The following is a 24,037-nucleotide window of genomic DNA, read 5'->3' as shown; positions in this document are numbered from 1 at the left end:
CAGCACTCACCAGTCCCCAACTCAGGAAATCCAGAATCACCAAACTATTAATATATTAACTAAGCTCCCTGAAATATCCACCATTTACCTTGACACAATGACTTTCCCATTTGCATAAGTCTAAATGCTTTTGTTAAATCTTGTAAGGATCTACTTTTCCCCATCTTCTCATTTAGTCATGCAAGCATGTTACACACAAAAGATTATACTGAATTTTCTGGTGATCCCTCTTTCCTGAAACCAAAGTGTAAGTATGAAAACAAATTTTATTTATTGTAGTGTATTAAAACTGTTTAAATGCAGCCTTCTCAAAAACTGTCAAAAACACTTGTAATAAAGATATGCCTACAGTTATCTACATTCTCTCTTTTTTCTCTTATGTTATTGTAATAACAAAGTAACAAGCACTGTCATCTCTCAAAAACTCAAATGTCCCTGAGACACATACTGTGCCAGTCAGTTTGTACAACATTTATAAAAGGTACACTCTTCATAAATTACTTGATATTACATCAGAGTCATGTATTCAAACTTCAAAGATTTAATAATTGATTTAAACTACTATCTGTTTGTGCCCAATACCTGCAACTGACATAATTGTTCTGGAACATCAGCTTCTGAGAATTCTGCATAGTTTCCCGTACCAATGAAATTTATGTTTAATTTATTAACTATTGACAAGGAGGCTGACACCATGTTACTATGACACACTTCCCAAAAGGCATCTTAAACAAACAGGTACACAGCAACTGTGTTTTGCATTCCTCTGTAAACTGTTTCACAGCACATGCATAACAGAACTAATTATGCTAACATGCAGCTTACAGAAGCACCCAAGGACCCACAACGAGACTTTTTAATAAAGGTCTCTCAGTTGACAAATGAGAACAAACATCTTACAAAACCTGGTTTAATATTTGGGAGCAATCGAACAAGTGCAATAATGTATTGTTTGCAACTTCAACTTTCATAGTCTATCCAATAACCACCACACACACACACACACACACACACACACACACACACACACACACACACAGACAGAGAGAGAGAGAGAGAGAGAGAGAGAGAGAGAGAGAGACTTGAACACTAGCTTCTACAACTATGGCTTTCTGAATAGTAGTAGTTTTTCTTCTTATTCTTTTCTGCGGTCTCTCTCTTGATTTGGGCTCCTGGATGACTTTCTTGCCAACTGTTGTAAAGCCCTGTTTCCTCCAAATCTTTCCTCTTTGCTGAATGAAGGAATCCGTTCTGAAAAATAATGCTAGCTTATAGTCATGTCATATTCTGCTCTAATATGATTTGCAGTTTATCTATATTACTAACCAGTATTTAGATCCATACAGAAGTACTGCCACATGTAGTACCTATAGCTCATGTCAAGCAAGTCACATTCACCATGCACCACCTAACCATGCCTGCACCTCTTTCACATTATGGCCTTACATGTTTATCTTCAAGCTTTCCTGTTTCAATTTACTCCTGAGTTACAGAGCTGGCTAACACTACCAGCACTCCGCATTAACAGTCAAAACATACAAAAGTCAACCACAATGGGAGGGGCATGTCAGTTCTCATAATCCTCATGTTTCCCTTTTTTCTATAGTTGCCAACAAGAAGATTTTATTTGGTCCTTGACAGTTAACACGTTCTTAACACAGTGATACTCATACTGTAACAGCTGTCTAAGTGACATGACTACACACTGGTTACCATGACTGACATGGTGTATGTGGCAACATCTCATGTGGCTCACTCAGTTGCCACCAGTACATTTTGCTCATGTTAAACAACACAACTGCAGCTTCTACTTCAGCACAGTATTTTTAAATTACAATGGTTTGTGAGTAGGTATGAAAGCAAATAGATTGATTGGCCACAATCTTCCAATTTCTGCAGACTGAGAGCTACACAGAAAATGTGATGTTGAGGAAGCATGCAGGAATGGTGGAGTGGAAAAATTCCATATTTGCCACAGCAACAGTCATTTTCACTGCACCCAAGCATAACTGATACAACCTAATTAACAAAAAAATGTAAGATGCCACACAATTTCCATTCCTTGTTGTATTTCTCAGGGCCATCTCCATGTGGTTTTAGTATGTAATTCAAGCAGTTGCAGTCTAAATGGTTGCACAGTTTTTCAATAGGACACGTCAATTAGAGAGCACTAGGTCAGATGGACAGCTCTACTGAAGGACAGTGGATGCTGGTTTCTTGAAGGAACTATCTATGTTTGGGAAATCACATAAAATATAAATTTATGTTGGCTGGATGGAGAGAAGAATTCACTATTTCCAAAGATGAGTCTAATGTCCTACCTATCACACCATCTCACTCAAGATGGTTGTATTTATAAACAGACTGAGATAATGAAACATAAAAAAAGGAGAGTTCTATTTCAGTCTGATCATGAGAAACTTGGATCTTATATCATTTCAATGTTTTTTTAATCTTCTTTTTTCTTAGGCAAGGCCATATTATACATCCCAGTGGTATTATCAAATGTAGTGCCTACAAACAGACCATTTCAGCTGGACTGACTATGTGGACCATTCACTACCACTGCACCCAATTATTCTACTCCCTACTCAGTTTGATGTACGTATATCCAGCAACTTAATAATGTGAATACCCATTCTGTTTCTTTCACTTCTTGAAAATATGTAACAGAATATAAAAGAAGTCATTTCTGCTGTTAGTACATCAGATCACAAGAGGCAAATTTAATCCTCTTTCATTCTTTGAAATCCAATATATAGTTTAGAAGAAAATACATAATTTTGAACATAAGATTTATCTGTTTTGAACATCAAACCAATTGCTGAAATTTGTCAAAACTGCCACTTCCATCTGATGGGCCTCTCTAAATTGATAAAGTTAAGAAAGTCTAATTACAAAATCCAATTAAAACACTGGATTACTTTAAAACTGATACTAATCATACCAGGCTGTACGTAGTTGGAGTGGCACAACTGGAAGAAAAAGGATGCGGATTATAAGGATGATTCACCAGTTAATTATGGTAACAGCCTGCTTTTGTTTCTGCCAGAAAGAAAAGATGAATATCTCAAATTGAATAAATTTATAATACAGGAAATTCAAGTAATAAGATTGTTGTATAATAGCTATCCACTGAAATATTAAGTTTCCAATTGCTGGTGCAAGGACTTTTTGACTTACCAAAGAGATTCTTTAGGAAATGCAAATAAGCAATTTCAAATCTTATTCGGTCCTCAGAAATTGTAAATCAACTTCATCTTCGAGTTTACACCATAGAAAAAGTCCACTGGTGTCAAGTCAGGCAAACAATGTAAGCCAAATGATAATCACTTCACATCCTGTCCAGTGACCATGAAGGAGCAGGATGGGCACTTTTGTAGCCACAGGTAAGGACATTTTCACATCCACAAGTGAGTCATAAGCTGGGAACCCATTGTGCTAGTACTACATACAGCTATGCACTTCAGGTGGAGCTTCCTTAAAGACCCTGTAGCACTTCAGTAAGAAATTGTGTGTGCATGTGCCTCGATATGGTTTCTTCCATGAAATTAGGAACACAATATCAAAATAATCCTTCAACGAGCATTCAGACTCCATTACCTATGTGTTCAATCTGTCTTAGCGAGAGCAGATTCTCAGCAGCCCAATAATGCAATATTTCTTACATTCACCTTTCTATTACTTGTTAAGACTGCTACATCAGTACAGAGATTTCTTTGAGGATGGAATGTATTATTCTAATGTTGTAACAGAACCAAGCAACAAAAATCCATGTGTGTTCTGCTGTTCTGTTGGATAATCTGCTGGTGAAGTCATGCGAGACATATGGAATCAGTTTTGCAAGCAAAATGTGAACAATGCTGAACTGACTTATCAAAGAGGCATTTGCACTTTATCTAATGCTTAACTGTGGTTTATGAGCATTAGCAGCCATAATGTCTTTCATTCATTCCATTTTTTGCACACTTGCCCCTCACCCTTTGCGTAACATTTCAGTGTCACTCTAACAAAAAAATTTTGCAGGTTCACTTGATTGTCACAATTGCTGGACACTATTTGATATTCATAATAGATAAATCTCAAGTTCTTAACATAATTTTTTCCAGAATTGCCCATTTGATTTAAGAGAGTATAACAAGATATGTTTTATGTACAACTTATGCATTCTCATCTTGTTCCTTCTATATTTTTTCTCAAAGAGTACAATATCTACTCCAATTTCTCATGACCTGTGAAAGAACTTTTTTTGTGCAACCTGTATTCCAGCATCACAGTGGTGCAACAATCCATTTCTTCCTTATCTGACTGGTGTATTTCCGTATTATAGTAAGAAAACGTGAACTTCAGCATAACGTATCAATCAAACTTTGATGTTTCAAAGTAATAAAACCTCATTCTTGGAACTGTAATTTCTCCAAAACTGCTTATCAGATTTGAAAGAGTGTAACACGATTGAAATTGTCTCTCTGAGATATATTATACTAGCAGCAGAAGTTACAACAACTCCATTTGAGAAAGTGATGTTGATTTGATATCTTTATAATTAAAATGGTTATGACAAGACACAACACATCATTTAGTGAGGATATTCTTACAATTAATCTGGGTGTACATTGAATTATGATACCTTAGATGATTCTCGAAGTATTTAAGGTGAACAGTTTAGCTGAAACACCCTGTAACCCTTTATATAAAATAAATGGTTGTTCACCATTATGATAAGAGTGTTTAGATTTGCGCAGACACTATGGAACAAAATTATTTCAGTTGGCCCATAAGACTTGAATAAATTTTATTGAATTTATACTGTTTTTCAAAGTGAGATATTTACTATTTTCAAGATTACCTTCTCAAAAAGATAACCTTTATAAACATTTTGTACTTTTTTTCAATTAATTATCTCTCTTCTTTCACAAAATGTTGTCACAAATTTTGTTAGATGTGTTTATAGTTTAAATGAAACATAATCTTACACAGAGGGGTGTAATGTGGAAAGAAACCAAGAAGAAACAATGAATAGAAACAACAATTCATTTGCAATGTACTTGTCACACTACTTTCCTCTGTAATTTATACACCTCAACATATCAATGGTTAAAAATAAAGTACATAGCTCTTGGTTACAAAGAGTCAATTAAAAATCCCACAAAACTGAAATGCTTACAATGTGAAGGGTGGGGATGTCGTGGCAGTGGGAGTTGTGGAATGCCCAATCATATTTTGCACTTTGTTCCCTGTTGCACCTAAGCCGACATATTCTGAAGAACGGACTGCAGCTAAACTTACTGAGGAAGTTACATCTAAAGATCAGATGTGGTAAATGGAGTGAAAAGGGCACAACTAGAATCTCAAATTTTTCCATACTCTGTCACAGCAACAAAAGCAGAATAACTCATGCTGACTCTTTAATTTCTTATAGAATTTACGGGAAAGTATTCATGGTTGTCTCAGCTTTCTATATGGAATTATATATAAATAATTTTCCAGATGCGGGGAAGGATGCATGACAAGTTTCATGCCTCAAAGTGAAGAAGTTTTGTCTTTATTTTTAATACACTGTCATTCTGACCAGTTTGTTTATACCTTAAAGTGACATGCTTAGGTGGTCCAATTCTGACCATACAAAGAAATTAATTATTTTATAACAGCTTACTTTATACATTTTTTGTCTGTCAGTTTAATAAAGCTGTTTGCATTTCTTTCTTTATGACCATACTTCATAATTTTTCAAACCGTCAATTAGACTGCATCATTCAATGCATTTCTTCTCAAAAGTCTGCAATGCTACTTTAATGGGCATCAAACCATTGTTTTCCTCAACAACAGAGTAATCTAGAACTGAATATCTTATATAATAATCTCAGACTAATGTCGGGGCTTATTTTACTCATTATAGTAGCAATCTTCGAAATATATTTTATAGTGTGCTTCTCTGATTTGCACTGGATAGTGGTCCCACAGTTTAAGAGAAGCAACCATATCAATGGCAGGGCTCCAAAGAAAAATACATTTTCTTTCTCTGAGGTAAGAACAGTTAGCACTTCATCAGTCTTCCATTATTCCCATCCACATTACTGATCTGTAGTGCAATGGGGATTGCAAGAAATACTATTTTTCCTGTATTTTTGGACTCATCCTATTTCTAAAAGCTCAGTACAATGTTAAAGAAGGTTAATAAATATTTATGTTACATGTATGTGTTGCAGACCAAATTGCAGAGTCCAATGATGAATGTTCATCCACAATCATCTATGGTACTCAAAAAGTGCTTTAAGAAGTTTTACTTAAGTACTGTTGAAATATAAGAAATAATTAACAAAAGGGAATTTTAGCACTGTGTAAGCATAATATAACATTTATAGCATCAGTTCACTTTTGGGAACATAATCATTCCTATTCAATAAACAAGATAAAACACTCCAAATATATGACATGTATTGATTTAATGCAAATGGTTGCACTTAATCATTTCAACTGTAATAAATTAGCATTTTTACTACATAAAAATATGTTTTCCGGTTCATAAATCTCAGACATTAAATATTTTTTCCAAAATGTTGTATAAGTGAAACCCACTATGCAGATTTGTGCACAAATACAATCTTGCTTTCTATATTTTGTCAAGGACATAAATAAACTCTAAAACAAAATAGAAGTCCATTTTTACACTAATACTTTGCAAAATACACACAATTTGTCACTGATAAAAAATAAAACTGCATCAAAATATACAATTTCACACGCAACAAGCTTAAGAATGAAGTTTTTTTGTCTTGCAAAAATAGTTTCATTCAGCTTCCCTGAAATTACTTTACTGTCTTATGTGTCTTTGTTTATAATTAAATCACTAATCTACAGTCAACAGAGCAAGAACTAATAGAGAAGGCAGACAAGTAACAATATGTATGTTTTATAAAAACAAGAACAGTACTTTCAATTAATAAAAGTATTTCAGTTAAATATTCATATTGCTTATCCTCTTTAGAGACTGTAACAATCTATTTCATATATGAATTGGTACATGAACCAGAAGTTCAGATCTTTTTGTAAATGTTTCACTGCACATCTCACATGTATATTCAACTTTCATATCTCCATCTTCATCACTATCAGACAACATACCCGCATTTGAGACAAGTTCAAAAATTGACTGCTTTGGTTCTTTTATATCATTTGTAGTTTTCAAATTGTTTCTAACAACTTTTTCACAACTGGCATCAGCCTTCGTTGCATTTGGAAACCTAGCTACTTCTAACTTTGCCATTTTCACATTGTGATAACTAACATTTTTTGTCCTTGGTCTCCCTTTCATTGACTCTGGAGTTTTGCTCACAGCAGAGTCACCAGCTGCCTTCAAACTGACAGCTTTAAGGGCTGCCAGTGTGCTGAGATTCACATTCTTAGTTCGTGGTCGCGGCCGGGCTTCACCCGCGGGTCGTGTACTCTTCAGAAAACCTCCAGAGACTGAGCTAGAAATTCCAGATTTTGCATTTGCACTATCAGTTTTTGTACTATTCACTCCACTGCATTTACCTTTGGACTTACTTAATCTTTTACTGGTGTCACTCTTCATATCACTGGTAACAATTGAATTGAAATTCTGCACAACTGAATCTAGATTATCAGCAACTGACTGAAGATTATTCGCAGTATGAGTCCCTACATCAGATGCTGTTGTACCAGAACCAGATTTTGGTTTAATTTTATACTTGCGTTTAATAATTTTATGTTTCACATCATCAGAATCATCTTCACTTTTGTCTACAGAATCCATTCTATCACTTCCAAATGAAAATAAATTGAACTCATGGACACTAAACTTACGTCTTCGTTTGTACTTTCTTGGACCAAGTTTTGGTAAACGGTGTTTTGCAGTGTTTTCATCACTATGTTTTATTAAATGTGCACATAAATCTTCAGAACAATCAAAGGATGCAGCACACACTTTGCAAACAAAATGAGGCCCACTGCTTGAGCTGGGCATCATTTCAGGACCAGAGTGATGAGATCGGATGTGTTCACGAAGAACAACCTAGAAGCAAAAATGTTTTAAAATTAATATATGCAATTTGAAAATAAACATTAATTGAGTTATAACAAGTATAATTTGGCAAGGACAACCAAATAATGCCTGTTATAAAACAGCTGCTGCAGAAAATGATCATCTAAACAAATGTGTTACAGTTATGGAGCTTGAGTTTTATAACACGGTGAAAGAATGCTTAATATGACTCCACTTTTACCTCCCACTAATGTAAAATCAGAATAATTGTAACTGGAAGGAAGATACAGAGATGGAATGTTAAATTACACATTATTTAGAAATAATGAGATGACTCATTGAAAGGCAGAAATGCTGTGTCACGACAGGTTCACAAACAAAAGGTATGGAGCTTAGCTGTGCTAGCTTTCAGAATGAAATTCCCTTCTCAAGCTGAAGGAGAAGCATGCACACATACGCACAAACATGCACAAACAAGCATACGCACAAACACGCCCATGTGTGCATGCACATGGACGCACACAAGCATGGACACGCGCACAACTAGCTGACACGTATTGGACGGGGGTAATGGGAAAGGGATGGTGTACACACTATCCCCCCCCCCCCCCCCAACCTGACCCTACACACACACACACACACACACACACACCTACCAGTCTCCCTTCATCCAGGTCTTTCCTGGCCCGTGGTGAGTATACTGGAGTCAATTGGAGGTGCAGGGTAGGGTAGGGTGGGGTGGAGGGAAGGGTTGAGGGGTGAGGGATAAAGAGAGGCAGGGAAGGGGTTGGGAAGGGGTTAAGCATCTAGCGACTTGTCAGGAAGTGGGGACCAATCTGTGGGCTAGTTAGGGGTGCAGGTAGAGGGGGCAGGTGGTAGACGGTTGAGCACATGATTTCACAGACTACGGTGTGAGATGGCAGCACACAACTAGCTGACACGTATTGGACGGGGGTAATGGGAAAGGGATGGTGTACACGCTATCCCCCCCCCCCCCCAACCTGCCCCTCCACACACACACACACACACACACACACACACACACACACACACTATTGGGTGGGCAGTCGGGGGGGGGGGGGGGGACAGCAAGTTACCTTATGTTTGGACCAGGAAAGTTACGGGAGCAAAGGATGTGTTGTAAGGATAGTTCCCATCTGCGCAGCTCAGAAAAGCTGGTAGTGGTATGGAGGATGTAGATGGTGCAGCCACTGAAAACTTGCATGTTGTGCCATTAGGTGGTCTGCCTTGTTTTTGGCAACAGTTTGACAGGCCATTCATTCTGGTGACAGCTGGTTGGTTGTCATACCAATGTTAAACACTATGCAGTGCTTGCAGCAGAGCTGGTATACAACAAGGCTACTTTCACAGGTGGCCTGGCCTCTGATGGGGAATGCTAAACCTGTGACAGGACTGGAGTAAGAGGTGCTAGGTAGGTAGGTAGGTAGGTAGGTAGGTAGATAGATTAGGTCCTGCATCTGGGTCTTCCACAGGAGTACGATCCCTGTGGCAAGGGATTGGGGGTGGCATTCGTACAGGGTGGACTACAATGTTGTGGAGGTTGTGTGGGTGGCGGAACATGACTTTGGGAGGGGATGGAAGGATCTTGGGTAGGATGTCCCTCATTTCAGGGCATGATGATAGATAATCAAAGCCCTGACAAAGGACATGGTTCAGTCGTTCCAGTCCCGGGTGGTATTGGGTGCGGCTCTCCACCATCCCCAAACCTTTACCTGCCATGACCCCACTCGTCATTGTAGATGCAACCTCCTTATAGACCAACATCCCTCATACCCATGGTCTTGCCGTGGCTGAACACTACCTCTCCTAACGCTCTGCAGATTCCAAACCCACCACTTCATTCTTTGTATATCTAACCAATTACATCCTAACCCATAACTACTTCACATTTGAAGGGAAGGTATACAACCAAATTTGTGGCACAGCCATGGGCCCCCACGTGGCACCCTCCTATGCCAACCTCATCATGGGCTACCTAGCGAAAAAATTCCTAGCTTCCCAAAACCCCAAACTCCTTGTCTGGTTCTGGTTTATTGGTGACATCTTTATAATCTGTACCCAAGTCCAGGACATCTTATCCTCATTCCTCCACAATCTCAAACCTTCTCTCCCATCCACTTCACCTGGTCCTCCTCAAGCCATCGTGTCACCTTCCTGGATGTCGATCTCCTCTCAGATGGGTCCATCTACACCTCAGTCCACATAAAACCCACCAATCTCCAACAGTACCTGCACTTTGACAGCTGCTACCTCTTTCACACCAAAAAATCTCTCCCATACACCCTGGCTACCCATGTCAGATGCATCTGCAGTGATGAGAACCCTCTCGTGCAGTATGCTCAAGGCCTCACAAAGGCCTTCACAGACAGGCAATACCCCCCAGTCCTAACACACAAACATATCTCTCTTACCATATCCCCCACACATGCCTGATCCTCATGTCCACACCAAGAACCAACTACAAAGAAGTGCCTCTCTTGTCACCCAATACCGCCCGGGACTGGAACAGCTGAATCACATCCTTCATCAGGGCTTTGATTATCTATCATCATGCCCTGAAATGAGTGACATCCTATCAAAATACTTCCATCCCCTCCCAAAGTGATGTTCCGCTGCCCACCCAACCTCCACAACATCCTAGTCCATCCCTGTATCACTCCCACCCACAATACCCTGCCACAGGTATCATACAATTGTGGAAGACCAAGATGCAAGACCTGCCTATCCACCCACCCAGTACCTCCTACTCCAGTCCCATCACAGGCTTATCCTACCCCGTCAGATGCCGGGCCACCTGTGAAAGCATCCATGTTATATACCAGCTCTGCTGCAACCACTGCATAGTGTTTAACATTGGTATGACAACCAACCATCTGTCAACAATAATGAATGGCCACTGCCAAACTGTTGCCAAAAACAAGGTGGGCCACCCAGTGGCACAACATGCAGCAGAGCACAAATGCGAGATTTCAATGGCTGCTTCTTCTTCACAACCCTTGCCATCTGGATCCTCCCCACCAGCTGTGCAGATGGGAACCATACTTACAGCACAACCTTCACTCCCATAACCTCCCCGGCCTAAACCTTAGGTAACTCGCTGCCCTCCCCCCCCCCCCCCCCCACTGGCCACCCAATAGTGTGTGTGTGTGTGTGTGTGTGTGTGTGTGTGTGTGTGTGTGTGTGGTGCATGCACACCATCCCTTTCCCATTACCCCCAGCCAATATGTGTCAGCTAGTTGTGTGCTGCCATCTCAGTCTGTGAAATCGCATCAGTGTCAGTTGCCTGCCACCTACCCCCTCTACCTGCATCCCCAGCTATCCCACAGATGGCTCCCCACTCTTCCACGAGTGCTAGACACTTCCCCCCAATCCCCTCCCTGTCTTCCACCTGCCTCCCTCCATCCCTCACCCCACCCCACCCCACCCCACCCCACCCCATCCCGGTACACTCGCTAGGGCCAGGAAAGAGCTGGCAATCAAATGAGCACAACGTAGGAGACAGACGTGTGTGTGTGTGTGTGTGTGTGTGTGTGTGTGTGTTTCTCCTTCAGCTTGAGAAAGGAATTTCATTCTGCAAGCTAGCACAGCAAAGATCTGTACCTTTTGTATGTGTATCTGTCTATGACTCAGTGCTTCTGCCTTTCGGTGAGTCATCTCTTTATTCCTAAATAATTCGTTATTCTCGACCAGAAATGTTAAATTACTTGACCCGAGTTTGTGAAGCAAGCACTTAACAGGTGCAACCTATGAATAATGCACAAAAAAATCTCCATAAAATAAAACACAATCTGAAGTGACTAAAAAAACACCTGCAAAACAAATTATGTCATTCTACTTGCAGAAGGGAAGCCTTTTCTTTTTAATCTTCCCCAATTTAACACACTATCTTTGCTGAGGAAGGAACTAAAAGCTAAGATAGTATACATACTTTTATACGTGTCTGTCAGTAATATCTACAGTTCTCCTGAAAGTAACTACTGAGCAGCAATTATGTCTTACACATTTAGAATTTACTTCTGCTACTTCATTTACACATATTTTCTCAATGGAGTTTTGAAAAAATGTAAGAAGCAATTGGACTGTGATTGGAAAGGCACATTCATAAAACCACAAAATAAAAATTATTTAATTTATCTAAAATAAAGGAATGAAATGTTACTCTGCACATTGAAAATCATTTAAGTGTATTCACTCAATGGAAGTTTATACATAATATGCAATACCTGTTAACTGTAAAACAATGGTTAGTCTGCTTCCAGATGAAACTCTGAATATCAAATGGTGTCATTCTTGAGAAGACAGAAGAGATTTTTTGGAGGGATATACTAATTGCAACAATAAACAGCTATTAACAAGTAAGAATACAAATCAATAAAGATCCAGAAGGAAAATTAAAAAAAAAATGGAGAAATGGGATATGTGGGAGATGGTAGTCCCTACAGGAAGAGGATGAGAAGAATAAGACGCATCAGGTACATATTGTATGACTCCTCTCCACAGTTGTAGCCACTAATGCACTACTGTGAAACTGAATGATGGAGATGGCTCAATCTCCAGTGGTATATCCTTTGCCTATCTCTACCTGGCAAGCGATTAGAGATGGTGACATGCATTTAACAATCACTAAATGCCGTGTCAGTGTCCTGGGTTGAATCACAAACTTCTCAGCAATGTGCCGAGGACTGAGGGGGAGATGTCCTATTTTTTCTTTCCTTTTCATACTCATTTTTAACACTTTACTATAAATGCACTCATCACAGTTATCTACATGAAACACATTTCACACTTCACTTAGAACTGAAAGCAATGTCACGGCACACCATACGCACTAGGACCTTGCTAAGAATGCACTGTAACAATTCTATCCCAACCCCAAAGTTCAGCACCAACAAGGGAAACTCCCCATTGCACCCCTATCAGTTTAGTGTCAAAATGGGCATGCAATTAATCCATGAAGTGAAACAGAGACAGCAAATGGTCCAAGTTAAAGATGTGCAACACTGAGCATATTACAAGGATGACGGTGTTGTGGTTGCGTGGTCACGATGTTGGACTGCAAAGTGGAAGATCCAGGTTAAAATCTCCGTTGTGTTTGTTTTCATTCACAATTCCATTAGTTTTACAGTCCATTAGCAAATTTTTGCTCTCCTTTACCCCTCTTTTCTTCAAAATTATATCATAAGCCATTATCCTTTGACTGAAATTTGCTGTATCTATATGCCTAATCCAATCTGCTCCACCATCTGGCCTCAAATGGGCTCCTGAGCGACCAACTGATCAGTGTCATCCTCAGTCAATGGCATCATCTGCATGCGGTATAGATGGGTGTAGGATCAGCCATCATTTTCTCAACTGCTGTCAAGTTTGCGGACTTTAGAGCCTTCTCATTCAAGAATGTCCTCAACTCGCATCACCAGGCTGAGTGGACCCTGGCCCAGTCCTCCCATAAAGGAAAAATCCTTGGACAACCAGAAATTGAACCGCACATGGCTGTCAGGAACGTTGACCACTCACCTAAGGATGCGGACTCTAGTCCAATTACAGCACCTTTATTCAACCACCAACCAATGGATCAACACCTTTAACACAAACAGTAGTGGCTATTTGTATGAAGCCATCAAAGTACTACAATTTACTGCAAAAGATAATTCACTTCTTGCTGTTTGGTCTTCAGCTTGAGAACTGGTTTGATTCAGCTCTTCTATCTTTAGCAAGTCTCCTTGTGTCTAAATAACTACTGCAATCAAGGCAGATCTCTTGCTACAATTTTTACCACTCCAACATTTCCCTCCATAACAATTTTGTATTGACTACACAATTTCTTTTTAGTCTAGTTTCAGAACCTTTATTTTTACTTAGCTACCTAGGTTTCGAGATACAAGCCCATTTTTGCATACTAGGGAATGGGCTTATCACCCAAAACACTGGTCGTACAGTAATAATAAAGTTTGTGGAACGAGGCCAAAAAAGTGTTTCATTTAGTTAACACAACAAACCGTGCTTCACCAAGAGCACACAGTTGTATCAGTTAAAATGGTTAACTATTTATTGCTGTCTCAGAATGTATACCACCAACCTATGCCTTCAGGTCAAGCTATGACCAATTCCTTTTACCCCAATTTGATTCTGTACCTCTTCATTAGTTATCTGACCTACCCATCTAATCTCCATAACTTTTCTGTGACATCATTTTCAGAAATATTCTCTTTCTATCTGTAATGAGTATAGTATGCCGTTCACTTCAATATCAGGCCACATTCCCATCAAGCACTTACAGAAAATACATCTTAACATTTGCACTTATATTAGATACTAAAAATTTTCCCTTTTTCAAATTTGTTCTTGTTACTGAAAGAGGGCATTTTACGTTAATTTTTACTTCGGCCAAGGTCAGTTATTCTGCTGACCCAAACATCAGAGCCATTCTACTACCTTTAGTGCCACATTTCTTCTATCAGTATCACCAAATTTAACTAGACTACATCCCTTTACCTTCATTTTAACTATGTATCTGTTCATATAATAACCTCTTTTCAAAACACAATTCATTTCATCAGCTGTTCGTCCAACTCCTTTGCAAAGTCATCGGCAAACCTTAGAGTTGTTATTTCTTCCTTTTCCAAATTTCTCCCAGGTTTCCTTCAATGTTTTCTCATTGTATAGACTGAATAACAGGGAGGATAGGATACACCCCATTTTGGATTTTCAGGCTTTCTCAGATGTCATATTGGAAATACAATTCTTTTGTTTGCCACCAGATAACATTATGGAGGGTCCTGCAACAGTTCAACATTTTCAGGTAGTCAAAGAGGTTACTGCTACAAGATGCGACAGGTGATAACTATGTGGCAGCATCAAATTTTTTGAAGCCATGAGCATGAATCAAGCACGTGTGGAAAAACATTTAATGTTGCATGAAAATAGTACTCATAGTGCCACCTGCTGAGGGCCAAAGAGAGATCATATTCATGTATGACGTGGGCCACGTCTGTGCTGCTGGAAATCGCTGTGGCTGCAAGTTAAATTAAAACTCTGATTTTGTGCTGCACCAGACCCACAAAGCACATTACAGAGTTTTAATTCAGCTTTTAGCCACAGCAATGCTTAGCAATAAAGGCATTGTCCAATGTGGAGGTGCCAAAGAGCCCTCTTTGCCTCCTGGCAGGAGCTGCTACAAGCGCTATTTTCATCCAACTGAAAGAACTTTTCAAAGCATGCAAGATTCCTGCCTGTGGCCCTAATAAATGTGGATGCTACCACACAAATATCAAAATATCAGCAGTCACATCTTGCAGTAATAACTTCTGTAACCACTATATGATCTTGAACAACTGTTTTGATGAAATACTGTGGGACTTAATGCAATGTTAACTGATAACCTGAGAAATGTATTTACATGATAAATCATGTTTTATTCCCTCCTCAACTACTGCCTTCTTTACACATCCCTCAAGTTTTCTAACTGCGGTCTGGTTACTGTACAAGTTGTAGATTTTCATTTGCTCCCTTTATTTTAACCATGATAACTCAAGAATTTCAAAGAGTGGATTTCAGTCAACATTATCAACATTTTTTTTTAAATCAATTCCATAAACGAAAGTCTGACTTTTTAAATGTAACTTCTAAGTCAGTATTACACTGCATCTTCTTATGTTTTCTCCAGAACCAAATAATCTTCTCATAGGTTGGCTTCTATTAATTGCTCCAATCTTCTATAGATAAAACATGTTATTATTTTGCGACTATAATTTATTAAACTGGCACACTTGTCAGTTCCTACCTTATATTATGTTATATTCTTCTGGAAGTCTGAGGGGGTGTAAAGTGTCTCGTATATCCTACAAACCAGATGAAACAGTTTTGTTATGGATGGTTCACCACAGACTTTAATAATACCGAGGGAATCTCATCTACTGCAGCTGCCTTGTTTCAAATTATTTCTTTCAGTATCCTTTCAAATTCTTCCAACAATATCGCCTCCCCCATCTCCTCTTCTTCCATTTCCTCTTCCTTTTTCATAATACTGTCTTAAAGTTTCTTTGCCTTATATAGCCCTTCTATATACTCCTCCCACATTTCATCCCTCCATTCTTTGCATAGCCTTGGCTTTCAATCTGAGCTTTAGATGTTCATACAACTGCTTTTCTTTCCTCCAAAGGTTTAATTTTCCCCCTACCCATGGCATCCACAGTTCCCAGTCATGAATGCTTCTGTGGCTCTGCATTCCCTCACTTACCAATTTTTATTTGCAATTTTCCTCTTTCCATTAACCTCATTTTTTTATGTCTGTATTCTCTATTGCCCAATTCATTCCCTGCATTTTTTTATATTTTCTCATTTCATCAGTTAAATTAAATATATTTTTATTCAAATGAAGGTTTCTACTGGGCTCTGTCTTTTTGCTTATTTGTTCCTCCGCTGCCTTCAGTATTCCTTCTATCAAAGCAACCCATTCATTTTCTTTTATATTTCTTTCTACCAACTCAAAACAGCTGTCACTAAATGCTCCCCCTTGTGATTCTCAGTAACCTATGGCTCTTTTATCCATGTCAACACCTCCTTAATTTTTTACATTTCTGCGATTTATTTAATTTTAATCTACAGTTCATAAATAAATAATTATGAACAGTCTACATCTGCTCCTCAAAATGTTTTGCAGTAATGAAACCTCTATCTTACCATTATGTAATCTATCTGTAACATGCCAGTATCTCCACATCTATTCCATGTATACAACTAGCATTGCTACAATCAGTCCATGTTTTCCTTCTACTTTCCCTTCTCTTCCTTTCCCTATTATCGAATTAAATTTTTAATTCCCTTGTCATATTGAATAACTTCTATTACCTCATCACACATTTTTTTTTTCAATCTCTTCATCATCTGTGGAGCTAGTGGGCATATATACTTATATTGCGGTAGTGGGGTCTTGGCATGGTTAGACAAAAGTAAGTCCAATTTCTACAAGTTAATGGGAGACACTCGCATCCACTGCCTGAAGGTTATTTAAATTTGTGCATGATAACCTCAAATGAAAAAATTTCAAGGTTAAAGTATTCTAAACGGACTTACACCCTTTTGATCAAATAAATTTAGAAATGCTGCCTCTAACAAAACTTGGTTCTTTCCAGTTTTTGTATGTTTTAGCCCCAAGAAGAGCAATATATTTTCTAAACGTTGTTGTTGTTGTTGTTCTTGTTGTGGTCTTCAGTCCAGAGACTGGTTTGATGCAGCTCTCCATGCTACTCTATCCTGTGCAAGCTTCTTCATCTCCCAGTACCTACTGCGACCTACATCCTTCTGAATCTGCTTAGTGTATTCATCTCTTGGTCTCCCTCTACGATTTTTACCCTCCACACTGCCCTCCAATAATAAACTGGTGATCCCTTGATGCCTCAGAACATGTCCTACCAACCGATCCCTTCTTCTGGTCAGGTTGTGCCACAAACTTCTCTTCTCCCCAATCCTATTCAATACTTCCTCATTAGTTATGTGATCTACCCATCTAATCTTCAGCATTCTTCTGTAGCACCACATTTTGAAAGCTTCTATTCTCTTCTGGTCCACACTGTTTATCATCCATGTTTCACTTCCATACAAGGCTATACTCCATACAAATACTTTCAGAAAAAGACTTCCTGACAGTTAAATCTATACTCGATGTTAACAAATTTCTCTTCTTCAGAAACGCTTTCCTTGTCTTGTCATTGTCAGTCTACATTTTATATCCTCTCTACTTTGACCATCATCAGTTATTTTACTCCCCAAATAGCAAAACTCGTCTACTAATTTAAGTGTCTCATTTCCTAATCTAATTCCCTCAGCATCGCCTGATTTAATTCAATTACATTCCATTATGCTCATTTTGCTTTTGTTTATGTCCGTCTTATATCCTCCTTTCTAGACTCTGTCCATTCCGTTCAACTGTCGTCGGCAAACCTCAAAGTTTCTATTTCTTTTCCATGGATTTTAATTCCCACTCCAAATTTTTCTTTTGTTTCTTTTACTGCTTGCTCAATATAGAGATTGAATAACATTGGGGATAGGCTACAGCCCTTTCTCACTCCCTTCCCAACCACTGCTTCCCTTTAAAGCCCCTCAACTCTTATAATTGCCACCTGGTTTCTGTAAAAATTGTAAATAGCCTTTCGCTCCCTGTATTTGACCCCTGCCACCTTCAGAATGTGGGAGAGAGTTATTCCAGTTGACAGTGTCAATAGCTTTCTCTATGTCTACAAATGCTAGAAATGTAGGTTTGCCTTTCCTTAATCTATCTTCTAAGATAAGTCATAGGGTCAGTATTGCCTCTCATGTTCCAACATTTCTACGGAATCCAAACTGATCTTCCCTGAGGTCAGCTTTTAGCAGTTTTTCCATTCGTCTGTAAAGAATGTAAATGTTTCTGAATATATCTTCCATAAATAATAAAAAATCAATGGAAAATCTAAAATGGAATGTAACAATATTATGAAAAGGGCAATTGCTACTCAGCAACTACCCTTTTCATAATACTGATAAATAATATTACTACTACTACTACTACTACTACTAATAATAATAATAATAATAGTCTTCATCTTATAATGTGTAACTCTTCTGCGTTTCATCAATAAGCAACTGAATTTTGTTTTGATATTGATTAGTCTTCTTTGCCTCTCTATGGCTAAAACTCTATATCTCACAGACAATTATGCAGATTTCTAATCCATCAGCATTATACTTAAGACAATGGTCAATGCAAAGTTTCTCTTAGGTTGTGTTACAGGGCAAATAGTAAATACAAGTCTAAACAACATAATAAGTTGTATCCTTCTTCACCAACAACTTTTATTAAAATCAGACCTTCAAAAACACTTACCCTGACAGTAATAGGGGCACACAGAGATTATTATGATCCTCAACCATGTTGTAAAAAGCAGTTTTCATTTTAACCAATCACTCGAAGAAACGAAAGAAGTAAAAAGTGACAAATAAAATCCTGTGACTGACAGAGGATTGAACCTGTGGTTCTCTGGAACTGTAGTCTGGCACTTAATCACTGATAATTAAGAATTTCTAAGCAACTTTGCTACACAATGAAATACATTTCCTTAACAATCTCAACAACTAAACTTGATTTTTCTTGTGTGGTTCCCCCCCCCCCCCTCCCCCTTCCACGTCAAGTTCCGTAGGACCAAACTGAGGAGCAAATCTCCAAGGTCATGGAATGTGTCAGTACATAAAATGAAAACATGAAAGTAATTATCATAAACTACAGGCTCCGCCTTGTCGATTTCGCCACGTCCCTCTCTCCATTGTCATGCTCTTCAGTTCTTCATACGATTTTATCCCCATATCTTCTTTGATGTTATTAAAATATGTTGCTCTTGGCCTGCCTCTTGGTTTTTCCCTAAGACTTTTCCTTCAAATATATTCTTTAGGAACTGGTTGTGTCTCATTATGTGCCCTATCTTTTTTGATTTTCTTCTTTCTATATAATTTAGCAGCATTCTGTTCTCATTCACTTCGCTTAACACCTGTTCATTACTTTTTCTATCTACCTAACTTGTTTTCATCATTCTTCTCCATATCCATATTTCCATTGCTTCTAGTCTCTTTTTCTCTGCCTTTCCCAGAGTCCACACTTCACATCCGTATGTTAAGACACTCCAGACAAAAGTTTTGGCAAACTTTTTCCTACTTTCTAGGCTTATATGATTGTCTGTTAGTAAATTCCTTTTATTTTGGAAAGCTTGCTTTGCCAAGGCTATTCTTCTCTTTATATCTGTGGTACATTTATTGTCATCAGTGATTGTGCTCCCCAAATAACAGAAGTTCTCAACCTGCTCTAGAACATCATCTTCTAGTTTAATATTAACTTTACCATTTTCTTTTGTCTTCCCTACTACCATAGTTTTTGTTTTCTTCTTATTTATTTTTGAATTAAATTCTCTTAGGATTTTGGCAAATTTTAGCAACATAAACTCAATTTCCTTTACTGAGTCTGCAAGTAATAACATATCATCTGCAAAAAGGATACAGTGTATTTGTTCCCCATTAATTTTAATTCCTTTGGTTATTCTTTTCAATTTTTCAATGGCTTTTTCAACAAATAAGTTGAACAAATATGGTGATAATGGGCATCCTTGCCTTACTCCCCTCCTTATTTTTGCTTTCTTCTTCACACCATTCACTTTATCTCTGCTTCTTGCCTTTTATACAGGTTCCAGATTAATCTTCTGTCCTCCTATAAAGGTCAAGTAGGTTTCCCTTTTAACTCCAATTCGTCTTTCTAATACCATCCTCAGAGCTAGTATTGCCTCTCTAGTTCCTTTTCCGGATCTGAAACCAAATTGGTCTTCTCCTAGGTTTGCCTCAATTTTCTTTTTTATTTGATTTTTTTAAATTACGTTTAACATTATTTTGGAAGGGTAGGATAGTAAGGAGATAGTTCTATAGTTCTCACAGTCCAGCGCATTTCCTTTTTTTGGGATTATTACTATTTCGCTGTAAAGCAAATCTGTAGGTGATTCTTTTCCATCTTCATAGTTACTCTTTAATAAGTTTATATAATTACTCTTTTGTTGATTCTTCAATTTCTTTCATACTTCTGCTGGGATGTTGTCTGTGCCTGTTGCTTTGCCATTACTTAGATCATTAAAGGCACTGTTGAATTCCTCTTTAGATACAGGTGGCCCCTTTAATGTTGATATCCACACTGCTCTCTTCTTCCAGAATTTCCCCCTCATTAGCAATATCTTCTCCTTCATATAGTTCCTCAATAAACTCTTTCCATCTTTCGCATACATCCTCTAATTCAAAAAGTAGGTCACCGTGTCTATTATTGACCATATTTGTTTTTGTTCTTGGCTTTATCTGCATTGATTTAATTTTAGAGTAGGCTCTATCAATTTGACCTCCACTTAGATCTTGTTGAATTTCCTTATATTTGTCGTGCATCCACTTTTCTTTTTCAAATCTACATTTCTGTGTAATTGCATTTTTTACTCTTTTGTACTTATCGAAATCTTTTTTCGTCGGCCTGTTTCGTTCTTCAGTAAGGTCTAGTATTTCCTTGGTGATCCATGGTTTCCTCGGTTCTAGTTTCCTTAATCCTACTAGTTCTTTAGCAGCTACTTCTGCAGTCTCTGTGAATCCTTCCCATCCTTTCCTGTTACCTATCAGGTTGTTGGTCAATTCTTTTATGTCTGCAGCTACTTGCTTTTCATTAAGTTTTTATACAAACCATCTGTGTTGGTTGGTTCTTTTACATTTCTTAAATCTGCTACTATAGTCTGTTATCACTAGAACATGGGTCACTGTCTATATCATATCCAGGGTATGAGTGGCTAGACTTTATTTGATTCATAAATTTCTTCTTGACTAGGATATAATCTATCTGATACCTTTTGCCATCTGCTGGACTTTTCCATGTATGTCTTTTTCTCTAGGGCATTTCAAAACATGTGTTGGTGACTATCACCTCATACTGTTCAAAGAAATCTAGCAACCTTTCTCCTCTGGCATTCATTTTTCCTAGCTTGAACTTGCCATTCCATAATCCTTTTTTATCTTCACCAATCGATGCACTGAAATCACCAATTATGATAAGATTGTCCTTTTCTTTAACCAGTTTCATTAAGTCATCAATTTGCTCATATACTACTACTACTTCCTCATCCTTGCTATTTGTTGTTGGTAAGTAAACTGCAATTATACACAAATTCATCATTATTCTATCACTGCAGTAGTGTGTGTTCAACACGTTGTTCTTCCATTTTCCTCTCAAAATTATAGCGATGCCATTTCTTCCTGTTCAAGCACTACCACTGTGAATAAAAGTAATAACAGAGAAAAATAGAATGTTTATGAACCCGAAAAAAGTCAATCCATGAGTTTAAGTAAATGCAATCAACAATACAACAAGAATCAGCTTACTTTTTCAAGGAACTCCTCGACAGAATAGAAGGAGTGACCCATGAGGAAACTCTTCAGTTTAGATTTGATGATGATGATGTTTGGTTTGTGGAGTGCTCAACTGCGCGGTTATCAGTGCCTGTACAAATTCCCAACCTTTGCTCAGTCCAATTTCAACACATTCATGAATGATAATGAAATGATGAGGACAACACAAACACCCAGTCATCTCGAGGCAGGTGAAAATCCCTGACCCCACCAGAAATTGAACCCGGGACCCAGTGCTCGGGAATCGAGAACGCGACCGTGAGACCACAAGCTGTGGTCAGTTTAGATTTAAAAGCGCGTGGATTACTGTTAAGATTTTTGAATTCGAGTGATAGCTTATTGAAAATGGATGCACCAGTATACTGCACACCTTTCTGCACACGAGTTAAGGAAGTCTGATCCAAAAGCAGGTTTGATTTCTGCCGAGTATTAACTGAATGAAAGCTGCTTATTCTCGGGAATAAGCTAATATTATTAACCAGAAATTACAGTAAGGAATATATTTATTGAGAGGCCAATGTCAAAATACCCAGACTCGTGAACAGGGGGTGACAAGAAGTTTGTGAACTCACACCACTTATTGCCCGAACCGCCCATTTCTGAGCCAAAAATATCCTTTTAGAATGGAAACAGTTCCCCAAAATATAATACCATGCAACATAAGCAAATGAAAATACTAATTTCCATGTCGAACGATCGCTCAATTCAGATACCATTTGAATAGTAAAAATGGCACCACAGAGTCTTTGAACAAGATCCTGAACATGGACTTTACACGACAGTTTACTATCTATCTGAACACCTAGAAATTTGAACTGGTCAGTTTCACTAATCATATGCCCATTCTGTGAAATTAAAACGTCAGGTTTTGTTCAATTGTGTGTTAGAAACTGTAAAAACTGAGTCTTACTGTGATTTAGCATTAGTTCATTTTCTATAATCCATGAGCTTAGGTCATGGAGCCAATGTTGCACACAACATGCTTTACTACCAAGCTAGTATCATCAGTCAAACAGAAATATTTTAGAGCTACCCATAATACTAGAGGGCATATCATATAAATGGAGTGTTCAAAAAGTCTCTCCACAGTGCCATATGATTGTTAGCTATGCATGCCATATGATAGTTTGCCTGCCTGGGTTACTCCCCTTCAAGTGGATATTCTGTACCCATTCATAGGAGAACTTGTGTTAAGTTAAATACTGAACAGTTATTTTCAACAAGATGGTGCCACCGCGCATACAGCTCGTGTTTCAATTTCACTGCTTGCTGATGTTTTTGGTGATTGCATAATTTCACAGGGACTTTGGCCTCCATGATTGCCTGATCTACCACCACCTGACTTTTTCTTCTAGGGTGCAGTGAAAGAAACTGTCTATAAAAACCGTCCAAAATCCATCGATGAATTGTAAACTGCAATATCCACATTCACTGCTTCTGTTACAGAAGAAATGTTACGGCTTGTGTCGGGAAACATGATTAGATGCATTGAATTGCGTATTCAACAACAGGGGGGGGACACTTTCAACATTTAATGTGAAAATTTGTAAGTAAAAACGAATATTCAATAAATTAATAACTTGTATTACACCGAGTTTCATTTCGGTACACTCACTGGGGCATATGGCACTGCGGAGAGACTTTTTGAGCACCCCGTATAAATAAGGAACAGGAGTGGCGCCAGCACTGATCCCTAGGGCACCCCCCACTTGACCGTACCCCACTCAGGCCCCATATCACAGCCTTTCTCTTTTGCTGTCTGTTGCTAAAGTAAAGGGTGAACCAATTGTGAGCTACTCCTCATACTCCGTAATGGTCCAACTTCTGGAGCAATATTTTGTGATCAACACAATCAAATGCCCCAGTTAAATCAAAAAATATGCCTAGCATTCGAAACCTTTTGTTTAACCCATCCAGTATCTCACAGAGAAAATAGAATATAGAATTTTCAGTTGTTAAGCGACTTCTAAAGCCGAACTGTACATTTGATAGCAAAACGTGTGATATAAAATGATCAATTATCCTTACATACACAGCCTTTTCAATACCTTTAGCAAACACTGATGG

At 38.2% G+C, this 24,037-nt stretch overlaps 1 protein-coding gene across 3 annotated transcripts in view; it reads right to left on the bottom strand.

Annotated features, from left to right (window-relative positions):
- Window positions 1–594: 594 nt before the first annotated feature.
- Window positions 595–24,037, bottom strand: part of LOC126170009 (zinc finger protein 16) — a 136,175-nt gene continuing 112,732 nt past the window's right edge. For 2 of the 3 annotated variants that reach the window (XM_049920689.1, XM_049920690.1), the window contains exon 7: window positions 4,893–8,035. In XM_049920689.1, coding sequence (XP_049776646.1) covers window positions 7,007–8,035 — 1,029 coding nt within the window. In that variant the 3' untranslated portion in view covers window positions 4,893–7,006. Of the gene's footprint in view, window positions 1,252–4,892; window positions 8,036–24,037 lie in introns of those variants that run through there. The other variant, XM_049920691.1, reaches the window with a different exon arrangement.

The sequence above is a fragment of the Schistocerca cancellata genome, chromosome 1 (genome assembly GCF_023864275.1).
Source record: "Schistocerca cancellata isolate TAMUIC-IGC-003103 chromosome 1, iqSchCanc2.1, whole genome shotgun sequence".
NCBI lineage: Eukaryota > Metazoa > Arthropoda > Insecta > Orthoptera > Acrididae > Schistocerca > Schistocerca cancellata.
The sequence above is the reverse complement of the archived record's forward strand: the minus strand, read 5'-3'. Positions and strand labels throughout refer to the sequence as shown.